The 15,595-nt window shown below is 30.5% G+C and overlaps 2 protein-coding genes across 2 annotated transcripts in view; both read right to left on the bottom strand.

Moving 5' to 3' along the window:
- Positions 1-5,574: 5,574 nt before the first annotated feature.
- On the bottom strand, positions 5,575-7,230 carry LOTGIDRAFT_134831 (hypothetical protein; the record flags this gene model as incomplete). The annotated part of the gene is made up of 4 exons (XM_009068751.1): positions 5,575-5,693; positions 6,021-6,134; positions 6,474-6,759; positions 7,096-7,230. The coding sequence occupies 4 exons, from the start codon at positions 7,228-7,230 to the stop codon at positions 5,575-5,577; spliced, it is 654 nt and encodes a 217-aa protein (XP_009066999.1).
- A 4,709-nt stretch (positions 7,231-11,939) lies between these two features.
- LOTGIDRAFT_237061 (hypothetical protein) overlaps positions 11,940-15,595 on the bottom strand; it is a 20,600-nt gene continuing 16,944 nt past the window's right edge. Inside the window, exons 10-12 of the mRNA XM_009068750.1 lie at positions 15,309-15,330; positions 14,937-15,058; positions 11,940-13,523 (exon numbers count right to left, since the gene is read on the bottom strand). Coding sequence (XP_009066998.1) covers positions 13,371-13,523; positions 14,937-15,058; positions 15,309-15,330 — 297 coding nt within the window. The 3' untranslated portion in view covers positions 11,940-13,370. The remainder of the gene's footprint in view (positions 13,524-14,936; positions 15,059-15,308; positions 15,331-15,595) is intronic.

Raw genomic sequence — 15,595 nt, 5'->3', positions numbered from 1 at the left:
AGTAAGAGAAACCTAATAAATATGATGTCTATAGTAAATTATTTAGTAAGAGAGACCTTATAAATATGATGTCTATAGTAAATTATTCAGTAAGAGAAACCTTATAAATATGATGTCTATAGTAAATTATTCAGTAAGAGAAACCTAATAACTATGATGTCTGTAGTAAATCATTTAGTAAGAGAAACCTAATAAATATGATGTCTATAGTAAATTATTTAGTAAGAGAAACCTTATAAATATGATGTCTATAGTAAATTATTCAGTAAGAGAAACCTTATAAATATGATGTCTATAGTAAATTATTCAGTAAGAGAAACCTAATAAATATGATGTCTATAGTAAATTATTTAGTAAGAGAAACCTGATAAATATGATGTCTATAGTAAATTATTTAATAAGAGAAACCATATAAATATGATGTCTATAGTAAATTATTTAGTGAGAGAAACCTAATAACTATGATGTCTATAGTAAATTATTTAGTAAGAGAAACCTAATAAATATGATGTCTATAGTAAATTATTTAGTGAGAGAAACCTTATAAATATGATGTCTATGCTAAATTATTCAGTAAGAGAAACCTAATAACTATGATGTCTATAGTAAATTATTTAGTAAGAGAAACCTAATAAATATGATGTCTATAGTAAATTATTTAGTGAGAAACCCAATAAATATGATGTCTATAGTAAATTATTTAGTAAGAGAAACCTGATAAATATGATGTCTATAGTAAATTATTTAGTGAGAGAAACCTAATAAATATGATGTCTATAGTAAATTATTCAGTAAGAGAAACCATATAAACATGATGTCTATAGTAAATTATTTAGTGAGAAACCTAATAAATATGATGTCTATAGTAAATTATTTATTTAGAGAAACCTAATAACTATGATGTCTATAGTAAATTATTTAGTAAAAGAAACCTAATATATATAATGTATGCAGTAAATCATTAAGTAAAAGAAACACAATATGCTGATAGTAAGAGAAACCTAATAAATATGATGTCTATAGTAAATTATTTAGTAAGAGAAACCTTATAAATATGATGTTTATAGTAAATTATTTAGTTAGAGAAACCATATAAACATGATGTCTATAGTAAATTATTCAGTAAGAGAAACCATAATAAACATGATGTCTATAGTAAATTATTCAGTAAGAGAAACCTTATAAATATGATGTTAGTAGTAAATTATTCAGTAAGAGAAACCTAATAAATATGATGTTTATAGTAAATTATTTAGTGAGAGAAACCTTATAAATATGATGTTAGTAGTAAATTATTTAGTTAGAGAAACCTAATAAATATGATGTCTATAGTAAATTATTTAGTGAGAGAAACCTAATAAATATGATGTCTGTAGTAAATTATTCAGTGAGAGAAACCTTATAGATATGATGTTAGTAGTAAATTATTTAGTTAGAGAAACCTAATAAATATGATGTCTATGGTAAATTATTTAGTGAGAGAAACCTAATAAATATGATGTCTGTAGTAAATTATTCAGTAAGAGAAACCTAATAAATATGATGTCTATAGTAAATTATTCAGTAAGTGAAACCATATAAACATGATGTCTATAGTAAATTATTTAATAAGAGAAACCTAATAAATATGATGTCTATAGTAAATTATTCATTGAGAGAAACCTAATAAACATGATGTCTATAGTAAATTATTCAGTAAGAGAAACCTAATAAATATGATGTCTATAGTAAATTATTTAGTTAGAGAAACCACATAAATATGATGTCTATAGTAAATTATTTAATAAGAGAAACCTAATAAATATGATGTCTATAGTAAATTATTTAGTGAGAGAAACCTAATAAATATGATGTCTATAGTAAATTATTTAGTTAGAGAAACCACATAAATATGATGTCTATAGTAAATTATTTAGTTAGAGAAACCACATAAATATGATGTCTATAGTAAATTATTTAGTTAGAGAAACCTAATAAATATGATGTCTATAGTAAATTATTCAGTAAGAGAAACCTAATAACTATGATGTCTATAGTAAATTATTTAGTTAGAGAAACCTAATAAATATGATGTCTATAGTAAATTATTTAGTAAGAGAAACCTAATAAATATGATGTCTATAGTAAATTATTTAGTAAGAGAATCCTAATAAATATGATGTCTATAGTAAATTATTTAGTAAGAGAATCCTAATAAATATGATGTCTATAGTAAATTATTTAGTAAGAGAATCCTAATAAATATGATGTCTATAGTAAATTATTTAGTAAGAGAATCCTAATAACTATGATGTCTATAGTAAATTATTTAGTAAGAGAAACCTTATAAATATGATGTCTATAGTAAATTATTTAGTAAGAGAAACCTAATAAACATGATGTCTATAGTAAATTATTCAGTAAGAGAAACCTAATAAATATGATGTCTATAGTAAATTATTTAGTAAGAGAAACCTTATAAATATGATGTCTATAGTAAATTATTTAGTAAGAGAAACCTAATAAACATGATGTCTATGGTAAATTATTCAGTAAGAGAAACCTAATAAATATGATGTCTATAGTAAATTATTTAGTAAGAGAAACCTTATAAATATGATGTCTATAGTAAATTATTTAGTTAGAGAAACCACATAAACATGATGTCTATAGTAAATTATTTAGTAAGAGAATCCTAATAAATATGATGTCTATAGTAAATTATTTAGTAAGAGAAACCATATAAATATGATGTCTATAGTAAATTATTCAGTGAGAGAAACCTTATAAACATGATGTCTATGGTAAATTATTGAGTTAGAGAAACCATATAAACATGATGTCTATAGTAAATTATTTAGCAAGAGAATCCTAATAAATATGATGTCTATAGTAAATTATTTAGTAAGAGAATCCTAATAAATATGATGTCTATAGTAAATTATTTAATAAGAGAAACCTAATAAATATGATGTCTATAGTAAATTATTTAGTAGGAGAATCCTAATAAATATGATGTCTATAGTAAATTATTTAGTAAGAGAAACCTAATAAATATGATGTCTATAGTAAATTATTTAGTAGGAGAAACCTAATAAATATGATGTCTATAGTAAATTATTTAGTAAGAGAAACCTAATAACTATGATGTCTATAGTAAATTAGTAAGTTTCAGCTTAACTAACAAGTGAAAACCTTGTCATGGATCAAAATAGCCTTATCTCTTAAGGACCTTAACTCAGTATACACTTCTTTGACTGATGCACTCTAGTTCCTTTCAGGTCACAGAAAGACGATCTGGCAAAAATCTGGATGTTCATTTGGCGTTTTTTTTTCTGCAGATTAAAATCCATTTGGTTGAATAGTAAATAATCAGTAGATTTATAACAATCTTGCTAGGTCATGAATAGCAAGTGCAATCACTCACACAAATCATCCAGATTTTCATTTGATCAGACGCAAAGATGGCCCTCGATTGGAGAGATCTCAAACAGGTTCAGTCAGATCCAATTCTGGAAGCAAAATGTCAAAATCAATTCTATTTCCTTATCCATCATTTTGAATTCTGTCAATTCCAATTCTTCCATCAACTAAACGGTACTGAGGCGAAATATGTCACAGCCTTCTCCAACATAATTTCAGCACACATGGAACACGTTCTGAACTGATTTCCGAACATGCAGAACTCAGCAGTCAAACCGAAGCGACACCTACAGAAAGACACGGAGAACATAACATTGGAAACGTGTTTTATTCATTTTGTGTTTTTAAAATGAACAATATATAAAATGATATGGAAAGGATGAAACATCAAAAATATCTCGACAGAATATGCGGGGTGATGGATGACATAAAATGTTGTTTTTGTTCTGATCAGTTGAAAATGGTAGAAATGTTTGGTCTCTAATGAAACTGAGCTAATTAGTAGGCATTTTTCAATGATGTTATTCATGATTTACATTTTGTAAATATTTGTTTAGCAGTAATAATGAGTAACATCAAACATATGAATAATTCATTTGCTACTAATCCATTGCCAAACTGTTGTTTTAAACTTTCAATTTGCAGTTCGGATCGTCAGTACTTTTTTGATTTAATCAACACATTACTATTTAATTTACCAAATTTCAACTGATCAAAACAAAAATATCTTCATTTTTACAACACTGATTTCAGCACTTTTTGACCACAATCATACAATAAGACGTTCATAATATTTCTCAGAATTTGTTCCAGAGCATGATTTTTCCCTGAGAAATGGCTACGATTTTATTCATCTGCTTTTCAAATTTTTCTTTTGGAATGTTGATTTTATTTTTAATTCTCTTTTTGATGTAAATAGAAGTTTATCTGACTTAAATTCAAACAAGTGAAGTGAACTTTTATAAAAGATTGTCCTATTCCAAAATACAGGGTTCATAAACTAAAAATGAAAATGAAATGGAGTTCTACGTCCTACTTTTCTGCACCTTTCATGAAGAAAAGGCTGGACTGAAACCTCTGATGTTTAACACAGATTTCAAAAGTAAATCATTGAAAGGTTGATAAGATATCTTTTATTACATTCCTTCCAGCACTAAGTGTCATAATATGTTAATGCTTTTTACATGATCTTCAACATTGAAAAGATGAAGCAAATATTTTGTTAAACATTACCCAACGTCACTAGGTAAAGACTGCATCAATTTATTTATTTTATATATTTCCAAAGTGATTATAATACGGTAGTGTATAAGAGAAAATGAACCCTGTATTTTAAAAAGCTAACAATATGTGAAATAAGGTACTGTATGATACAATTAAATGAAACTATTTTAAAATGGATGTAATATTGAACAGTGAAATGTCAAAATAAAATTCAGATCATTTCTATTTTCTATAATCAAAAGCCAGGGCTTGAAATTGGGTTGGAAATTCTTTTTTCTTTGAACATCAGTGTAATTTATAACTCATAAAATCCCTAAATACCAACCAAATTTCAAAACCCTGAATTTCTCTTCATAAACATTCTTTGGCTCATCAACAAAAAACAAGAACTCTTGTCAACAAACTTGTTAGTAACATGACAGTATCATAGTGTTGTTGAGACTCAGTCTGCTGAGTGTAACATGGTAAAATTTTAAGTTAATATGTAGAAATTTACAAAGATGTTGTGTGACTTCTGAAGATTTTTCATGTCATTGACATCAAATTTTCTTCTGAATGGAGATACTGATAGCTGAAATTGAGCTAGATCAGCTGATTACACAAATGTTTGCTATGTCAATGACATAGATGTGTGACAAATTTGTGACAGATTACAAATAACATACTTTTGAAAGATCAGACCATGTGAGTATTTTTTTAACGGTAATAAGAACAAGTAGGAGAATTATGAATCATACTTGGACAATTTGAAACCAAATGAATTTTCAGCTCAAAATAAAGAGATCATTTAACTTCTGAGCATAATTAGGGCTGATAAGGTCACAAAAAATATACATGACACTCTGGATGGTCATGTCTTGATATCAATTCCATTAGTTCAGAGCAACAATGGCAGCATGGACAATTAACACTATGTCTAGTTCAACAAACTTTTAACACTATACAGATTTATTCATCTGATTCCTCATCAACATCATCTTCTTCATCCTCCTCTTCCTCATCATCATCTTCATCATCATCAGTTCCGTTAGCTGCTGGCGCTGATTTCTTGGCAGTGGCTGGTTTACCTCCCTGGAAATATGAATAAGGTGAAATTAAAGGGATTGTGAAACTACAAAAACTTTCAAGAATCACAGACATCTGATTCTAGTCTTTGTATGTGTGTGCTTCCATGTGCACTCTTCCAATTGCCAGCTGGGCAAACCATTATGGGATGTAGGTACTCTTACAAGTTTATGATTGGGTACACCACAATAACCTCATTTCAACCCCTTGAATTCTGATGCTACAGGTATTGGAAAGCTGGCCCACTGTTCAATGACAAAAATAGCCTAGCTGTGGTTATTATACAAAGGCCAATTATGGTGCACAAAGACTAAATAACATATTTTAACTACCAACCTTATTATAAATTGCCATTGCAGCATCGTATTTGCCTTTTTCAACCTCACTTAATTTTTCAAAAGGTTTTTTTTGGTCTTTCGATAATTTACCCCACTCTACACCAGCTGAAAGCAATTTATGTTGTAACATTAAATAATTAATAATATAAACAATACTAGACATATTAGCCTTTACAGTCAAAGTCAAAGGAATCAATATCTATTTTTTCTCTTGTTAACCCAAGAAATCCATTGTTGCCAAGCAGTGTGCAATGAGGGGGAATTTACCAGCATCTAAGGTTAGTCATTCCTTTTATTCTTACTGCAGAGAGATCAATGCAGCAAGCAGTAGACTGGATGTTTTTTCCATGCAAACTCAACAACCTTCAGAAATGATAAAACAGTTACACAAGGGGGATAATGCCAATTTAAACATGTTAAAAGTAGACAATATAGACAACCCACCTTGTTTGAGAAGTTCTCTATTTTCAATGTCTTTTCCCTTCATCTTTTTTCTGAAATCTGCTAAAAATAAGAAGTAGGCTGATTGTGGACGTTTTGGTTTGTTTTCATCTTTCACTTTCTTCGATTTTTTCGTAGCTTTGACATCATCATCATCAGTAGGGACATAACTTTCCATTTCCTTTTGGTATCGTTTTTTATCAGCTGCTGCCTTGTCTTCAAATTTCTTTTTTTCTGTGGCTGTGATATCTTTCCAGGTGGCAGAACATTCTCTTGTGAATTCAGCAATCTAAAACATGAAAAGAAAGACATTCGGAATTAGGAAAAAGATGGATCACCTATCATGCAATTTAGTAGACTGAGATCTCAAGCAAGTTCAAAGATGATAATTTTTCTGCCATGGAACCTCTACTGTATCCAGTAGACTGATACTTTGTCATTTCAACTTCTGAATACAACACAACTTGACAATCATGAGACTTTTCAGATCAAATAAGATTTTTAAAAAGTGGTATCAAAATTAAAGATCTGAGTAGCTAGATTATATGTGAACCAGTGCCCTACGTTAAGCTACTCTTAGCACCTAAATTCCCGTTCATTTTGTTTAATCATTATAGAGACATACCTTTGATAAACTTCTACCCTCTTCTTTTGCCTTTCGCCGACATTCTTCTAAGAAATAAAAGTATGAGGAGGTTGGTTTTTTGGGTTTACCGGTATCTTTTGCCTTTCGTTTCATTCCTTTAGCTGGTGATGCCATTTGGATTTAATATCAGTATTATTCTGAAAAAAATAAATAAGAACTTTTTTAATAACGAATGCTGGTACGGTAAGGGTAGGGAATGAAGAAAAAAATTGAAGTTTGTGAAGAGGCATGTTCTCTTCCCAAGTGTTCAAAATTCAAGAGAAGTCACGAAATATTGAGACCATTGTGCCATAGATTTAATTGATATCAAGCAGCTTTCTAAGACTGGGAGTACAAATAAGGGGCAGACAGACTCAATGGGGAGACAACTGTCAAGGCTAAGATAAAGGCGTTGTAGTAGCATGCCTCTAGTTGAGCATCTGAGAGGGTCTCCCAAGAAAATTTTCAAAAAATTGAATTGATTTGCTGCATTTGGACATTTTATGAGGAAAGACATACTGTATAAAATGATATTTTTAAATTCATTGCAAAAAAAAGTGGAGGTGCAACCCTGCTATGCAATGTTGCAATAGGCTTGTTAGATACAATTACAATATAAATCACAATTGCTACAGAAATATACAAAAGGTCCTATCCTATCCTAGACTAGATACTAAGTACAATATCCCCTCGCCTCACTCACACTGAAGATAGGGAAGAAACTAAGATAGTTTCAAAAAATCTGAAGAAGTGCCAGTGCAAGTGTAGACCATCCAGATTGAAAAATGAATTTTATAAACTTATTGTAAATCTCGGTCTCATTAATTATACTATTTATAATATTTAATTCATTATATTATTGCAAAATACAATCTATACTTGCTGGATGTATAAAACGTTCTATTTAAAATCTGCTCACTGTCACTGCCTTGGCGTTCCGGATGATTAAATTGAACCGGTACGCCTAGAGGCGGTAGCCCTAAATCCATTTGATTTGTAAGGACTTGTGCATAAACCAGTCTAAACCTATCTTATTTACGTGCTACTAACAAAAAAAATCTATTATCAAAGCCAGTAATTTTGTTCCCAGTTCTCGATAAAAACAACAACAAACAAAATGGCTTCGCTGACATACTGTGATTCACCCACTCGTTATGCAAACAAGACAAAAACTGTGGGCTGTTACTGATGGCCTTCTCGGCGCTGTGGATTCGCATCTGTAGCTTATTTCAGACCTTACAAATCACTATACCACAAACTGCAACCAAAATACCGAGTTCTCCTCGAAAATACCAAGAAAAAAGCGTTCAACTCACCCGAAGTTTCTCTGTGTAAATGGCGTTGTTTAGTTTCCTATCGTCTGTTACTGCAGTATACCCGCCACAATGAAAGCGGTTTTAACTGGCTACAGTTTTCACGTGGTCTCAAACAAAGGGTGCTGTTTCCCGCCATAATATTTGAGTAATTGAAGGGAAGTAACTCCTGTTTGGAAAACCTTCCCGATTGGTCAAATTGCAGGTTAAAATCAGAAAATCGCGACTATTATATCTATTGATTTATGACTCTTTACAGGGGGGATTATTTCTAAGGCAGAATGGACATGTGTTTCAACAAATGATTTTGAATAAGCTTTGGCGAGAATAATATCAGAGACTAAAACAAATAATATGCTAAATCTAATGGCTTATATTTGTTCATTTTCTAAAATAATAATTCTAGGCTATACTCTTGTAGACCAACGTATAGGCCTAAGTAAGGTTATGCTACTCTGATCATGAAAGTAAGCCATATCTTGTATTAAATTGGACCTTGGCTAATAGTTGTGGTTATCCACAGGGACCGTAAGAGACTGGTGGACCTTTCATGGAGTAAGAGAAAGAGGTGGGGGGGGGGGGATGAGAAGAGAAGAAAGAAAGACTATTAAAAAGACAAAGAAGTCGTCTCATTCTATATGGTACATCAAATTTGAGAGAGACAATTAAAATGTAGATCTATTTATGTCATTAGTTAGGCCTACGACTGTAACCAAATAAAGTGATTGTATATATTGTATATATTATATAGACTATGGTAATAAATAAATTCTGTTTGGTACAATAGTGGTTTTTGAAGTTGAAATAAATAACTATCTATTAAAGCGGATTTTAATTGTTTAGTGATGATTACCCAGTGTATTAGATCGTTGGCACATCATAAGGTTTATTGGTGTCTTCACAATGTTTACAGTTTTCAGGAGTACAATTGTAATTTTTCTTTCAAACTGTGAAGGTGTTAAAAGGGTTAAAAGCCCAGTTGTTGTTCTTTGTGGTCCACATTGTAAGAAGCTGCAGGGGTGTTAGTGAAAGTCAACAAAGTCAAGCTATCTCCAAGTCCCTTGGTTAAATCTTTATACAACTTTATGAACTACAACTCTTGCGCTATTAATCTTTTAAAACACCATTTCTGTTCATGGTAAAAACTATGTTTAAAAAAAACCCTGTCATTTGAGTATGTTTCTGTAGGAGGATTTTTTACTTAGATATCCCTGAAATAGAGGCTGTAGCTCAATCCATGTTCAAGTCTGTAACTAAGGGGGGGGGGGATGCCCGCAAAATAAGATCGAATTCTCAGTTGAAGCTGAAATCAGTCTCTATCAGCTATTTTGCCTTCCATGCAAATGTGGCCGCCTCCCTTGGCACATTATAATGAGGCAAAAAGGGACTTGTAAAGTTTGATGGTTATTTAAAAATTGAGACATTAACTTTTATAATACAACACTTGGATATGATTAGATTTGCAAGAAAAGGAATAATGATTCTAACTTCACTTCAAATAAACTCTGAAAGAATTTAAGACAAGAAACACAGATGTTTAGGCTACTGTTACAGAGCCCTGTAGCCTGTTCCACAAACAATCTTACCATCAATTTTGTCGTAAGTATGGCTTATAGTATTTCTCAATGTACGATTCTACTATTATGACGAATTCTTATCTTCAGATATTTTGTGGAAGGAGGCCAAGGTGTGAAGAGTAGTTCAGTAGTTGAACTGGTCTATAAAGACAATAGACTATTGTTAGACTGTAGGTGTATGGGGTCAAGTAGGGATTTTATATTACAAAAGACATGTTATAGCAACTACAATGATAACTTGAATTCTTGCATTCTATAAAATGTGTTTTAAGTTTAAAACAAACTGATTACATCATGAGAGAAGCCAATATATATATTATAAGATACGAGAAGTTTAAATTTCCCTTATTAGATGAATTAAAAGGTCTAAAAAAATTTCTCCTTTGTAACTTGAACACATAACTTTCCTAGTTGTCATTCTGGAATGAGAATGTCTGATGCCATGTTCCTCAAAATGTCCTACAATAACAATCTGTTTAAGTATGGAATTTAAATGATGTAATTTTAGAAATACCATATCACAAATTCAAGACAATATTATGGAATTATCACGCTTCTTTCTTGCAAAATATTGTCTTGTGTTTGTGATATCATATTATATTATATCAGATATCACTGATATGTAGACTTCTCCTCACTTCTAAATGTCAGTCAAATCTTCATAATAAATTTAACAAAAAAATTGGTGAAAAGGGGCGAAAATCTAGAAATCTAAAAACTCCAGGATTTTAATGCGAAACAGTAAACAAATAAACTAAAAGATATGACAATATATTTATTCATAGAGTCAGGTAGTATTTACATTGTAGATATTAAATAAATTTATAATATAAATATCTTCATAAAAACAGTTCATAGATCATTTTTAAAGGAACGGTTAGGCCATTTTTGGGGGTTGATTTTGGTCTTGAATATACGTAAATAGTTTTAAAAAATACTAGAAATGTACAAAAATCATAATTCCTTCAAAAATAACTCAAACTAAGAATTTCATCTACTATTTCCATATATCCAAACGCAGATAAATCTGGATACACATTGATCTGAAGGCTCAAAGTTCGAAGGTGAGCTGTGAACACTATTACTGATTAGCTTAGCTAAGAAATTTCTGTTTATGAGACTTAGTAACGATTGGTCCAAAAATGGTCCACCTGTCCCTTTAATGTACATCTATTTTATAACACATACTATTATTGATTAAACTATCTTAATTATAATCTACAAGGTATGTAGGTAGGTGTCTGAATATTTGCTTTCATGAAAATATCAGCTTAGCCTCCATCAACAATATTTTTCAGAATGATACTAATATTTGCATGTCAGAATGTTAATTGGAGATCACTATAATTTGTAACAACAAACCAGACAGAATAATTTCCACAAAGTTGCTAAAATAAACAATAACTTAAGCTTATACCTTGAGATGATAAACAATGTGGCATTAAGTATAACACTGGTTTATCACCTTTTTCCTTTTAAAAACTGTTAGTTGAGAATTTTATATTCAAACTGTGTTGAAAGTATGAGATGAATTATGGTTAATTATAAGAAATATTACAAATACAAACTCATATTGAACTCTTAATCAAATATCAAACAATCCAAAGACAAGATGGATTGTAATAAAATATTTTAAACAAAAACAAAACAATTCATTAATATACAAAATTCTAACAAACAAAAAAATCTTCATCCAAATACTGCCAATTTTACACCTTTCTGAAAGAATCAGCCTCTGAATAATAATTAAGAATTAGTGATGTCATCAAAAATTTTGTTTTAGTGGAATTGCAGGAACCACAGACGTCTGATCAAAAATTGGAAGGATGCAAATTGATGCTCCTGATACACGTAAAAAGTTTAGAAAATTTCTTTACAATCCCCTTAACTTTCATTTTCATAACTAACTGTCCTGACTTTGTGTACCAAATATGTGTCTGCAGCATGAGATGAGCTCTAATCAAAATTGATTTAAAAATCTAACTTTTCAACCAATCAAATTGCTGTAGGCCTATTACTTAAAATCTTAATTTAAGCTTTTGTGAAACAGCAACCAGATAATTTTTCTATATTGATCTAAACACAAAACTTATGTATGAGTCATTTTAGATTCCATTCAAGACAAGATTGGCAAATTACTTTATAGCTAACTCAATAGTCTGTTTCTCCTCTCAAAAAAATCTTACTCAAAATTTATCTTACAGGGTCGGGTCTGTATAAAGAGGTAATTTTATAACAAATAAAACAGTAGGGAATGTTAGTAAAATACAACCAATGATTCAGAATAACAATCACAAGACTGGATATGGTACTACTGAACACACCCTTTTTCTTTCAATTACGCATATCTAAATCATGATTATGAAAAGAATTTAAGGCTGTTTTATTCTCCTTTTTCATAAATTGAAAGTGATTCAGATAATTTATTGCTTTCTATCTAAGGAAAATTGTAGCCAATATATTTTCCAAGAAGATTGAGATAAATTACCACTTTTTAAAATCTCAATTTGATGTCTGATTCTCATGCAGTAACTGAAATTGACCTCTGTCAGGGGATGTTGAGTAACGAACAGTTATCAATAAGTTTCTATGGCTCAAATTCCTCATAAAACTAAAACAATGTTTTTAGTTCCGAGAGTTGTTTTTGTGTCGTGTCACAAATGAATTTTGTGTCCTCTATATCCAGTCTTGTTTAAACTTAAATAATATTCCTGATTCCGTAACAAAATATTGCCATTCCTTAATTCATTGCTTCATTGCTTCACAATTATTTTTGACAAACCCATCTTTGGTAAAAAAAAAAATCTATATCTAAGGTACTCTCAGCCTATTCAGGAACTGATTAGGTGGTTCATGATTTAAGTCAAAATACAGACAATGTGGCCTTCAATGTACATTATCTATATGAGGCTTTCATATTATTTTAATAATACAAAATACTACCACAACAAATAACAAATTCAGTCAAATGATCAGATAGTGGAAATACAATAGCAACATACTTAATAATGCTTTAATTGTAATCATCTAATCTGTGATAAACTGAATTTTATATGTTAATAATACATAATAAAAAACTTGACTGTAAGAGAACAGATTATTGCATGAGTTATAAGAAAGTGAAATAAATATTGCCATAAATTGATACAGATGAGTTTTCACTCATATAGATAATGCGAGACTTTTAAAATTCTCATATTGCTAAAAATTTTCAAAACTAGCTTTCCTGATGAAGATTTGTATATCTAAAACATGTGTCAGCTGCATGAGATGAACTCTAGTCACTTAGAAGATGAAGTTATTAATATCCAAATCTATACCAATCAAACAAGGCCTAGTTAATTTGCATATCAAGTTCTGTGGCTTTTTATGTTTAAATCTGAATTTAATTATTTTTGTCTGAACGAAGCATTCTTCGAGGCCCTCTGTTGGCTGGACCTTTAGGTTTAGCGAAGGCCTGTCGTACTGCGTTTTTAGTCGGATGGATTTCTTCATAAATAAATTCTTCCGTTAGTTCACTAGAGTCATCGCTTTCAATCTGAAACGAAAATAAATTTTTTACATCTTCCAGTTCTTCTCATAAAATAGCGAATTGGAAACTGACAACACCATGCAAAAATATTCAATGAATGGAGTTTTACGTCCTACTTTTCGCACCATGTGGGCTAATGAAGACGGGCAACGCCATGCAGGGTGCAATGAGGGAAATTTTGCCAGGACAGCGGCATTAGCCTGCTCTTTTTTCGATTTCCAACTGTCGAGGGATCTTTAAAGTGCACAACCTGTAGCACACAGGGCCTCGGTTTATTGTCCCATCCGAATGACTAGATGCTTTTTCCATGTGACAACACCATGCAGTGTATATCATGGTAAATTTGGAAAAGGATCATGTTCATGTGAATTATGCATATAAAATACAAGATGCCTTACCAGGCAAGGTAACATACGCCCACTACAAGATGTCAGAAATAAGAACAGTCTTTAGTGACTTAAATAAGAATTTTATTAATTTAAAGATCTTAATAATACATGGAACTTATTTAATGTATTTATTCCGAATCTTTTTTTAAATCGATAGCAATAACCCAAAAGCCCTTCATCCAAAAATCGAATTCACACTTCTTTAAATTCTCATCAATATAACTGATCACACCAAATTTCATAATAATACATTTCTATGTGGGCATATAAAAATCTGTAAACGTGTGGATTGGACAGTTTATTGTGACATCTTCAATATTAAAAGGACAAGTTGGCAATTTAAAAGTACTAGAAATATACCAAAATCTCATAATTCGGTCAAAAATACCTCAAACTGGGAATTTCACTTTCTATTTCTACTTGTCTTTTCTATAAGAGTCTCAACGAAAAGACGAGTCGTCATTTTAAATTTCAAACACCGATAATTCTGGACACAAATTTCGGCGGTGAGCTGTAAACACTTAATTGATTGGCTTAGCTAAAAAATTCCCAATTCTCAGACTAAAGTACAATTGCTCAAACAGATGGATTGTGATTATATCCCTTTAATTACCTTTAGCTTAATCTGCTACTAGTCAAATATGAGGCATTTTTACGCACTTAAATCTGATTCGATTACCCTAATCAGAATGACGTCACAAATCAATCTGATTTATTCTGCAGGATAAATGAACATTGTACTATTTATAGTTTCCAAGATGGCGACAAGGCAGGAAGAAATTATCCTGCATGTAATGGTTTTCTAAAGCGGAAGTTAACAGAGCTACAACGCTCCAAAGTTGATTTACTCGTTTAACATATATCGATTTGATTCTCTGCTACAGTAAATGCGCTGATTACCATAATCAAATTTGATTTGATACAGGATAAATGTTTTTTAGACCAAATCGAATCAGATTAACCCAGGATAAATTCGACTATGGTAATATTTTTCAATAAATTGAAGACATGATAATAATAAAATACATACCTTTTTAGCCAGTTCAATTCCCATATGATGTTGAATATAATCTACTAGAGGTGACTTACAGCTTGAATATAACATTCTTTCTTTTATAGAACATTTATACCCTGGCATAGAGTATATAAATACTGAAACAATACAAATATAGAACATTAATACACTGGCATAGAGTATATAAATACTGAAACAATACAAATATAGAACATTTATACCCCGGCATAGAGTATATAAAATATAAACACTGAAACAATACAAATATAGAACATTTATACCCTGGCATAGAGTATATAAATACTGAAACAATACAAATATAGAACATTAATACCCTGGCATACAGTATATAAATACTGAAACAATACAAATATAAAACATTTATACCCTGACATAGAGTATATAAACACTGAAACAATACAAATATAGAACATTTATACACTGGCATAGAGTATATAAACACTGAAACAATACTAATATAGAACATTTATACCCCGGCATAGAGTATATAAATACTGAAACAATACAAATATAGAACATTTATACCCTGGCATAGAGTATATAAATACATTTGATAATGTGAAATGCTTTGGGGCTCGTCTCATGTGGGTTATTCAAAGAAAATGGTGGGAAAATTTTGAATGCGGAATTCGTACCATTTGATTGGGGCGGAC

Source organism: Lottia gigantea (assembly GCF_000327385.1).
Source record: "Lottia gigantea unplaced genomic scaffold LOTGIsca_93, whole genome shotgun sequence".
Classification (NCBI taxonomy): domain Eukaryota; kingdom Metazoa; phylum Mollusca; class Gastropoda; family Lottiidae; genus Lottia; species Lottia gigantea.
Note: the sequence above shows the minus strand (reverse complement) of the source record. Positions and strands in the feature narration are given on the sequence as shown.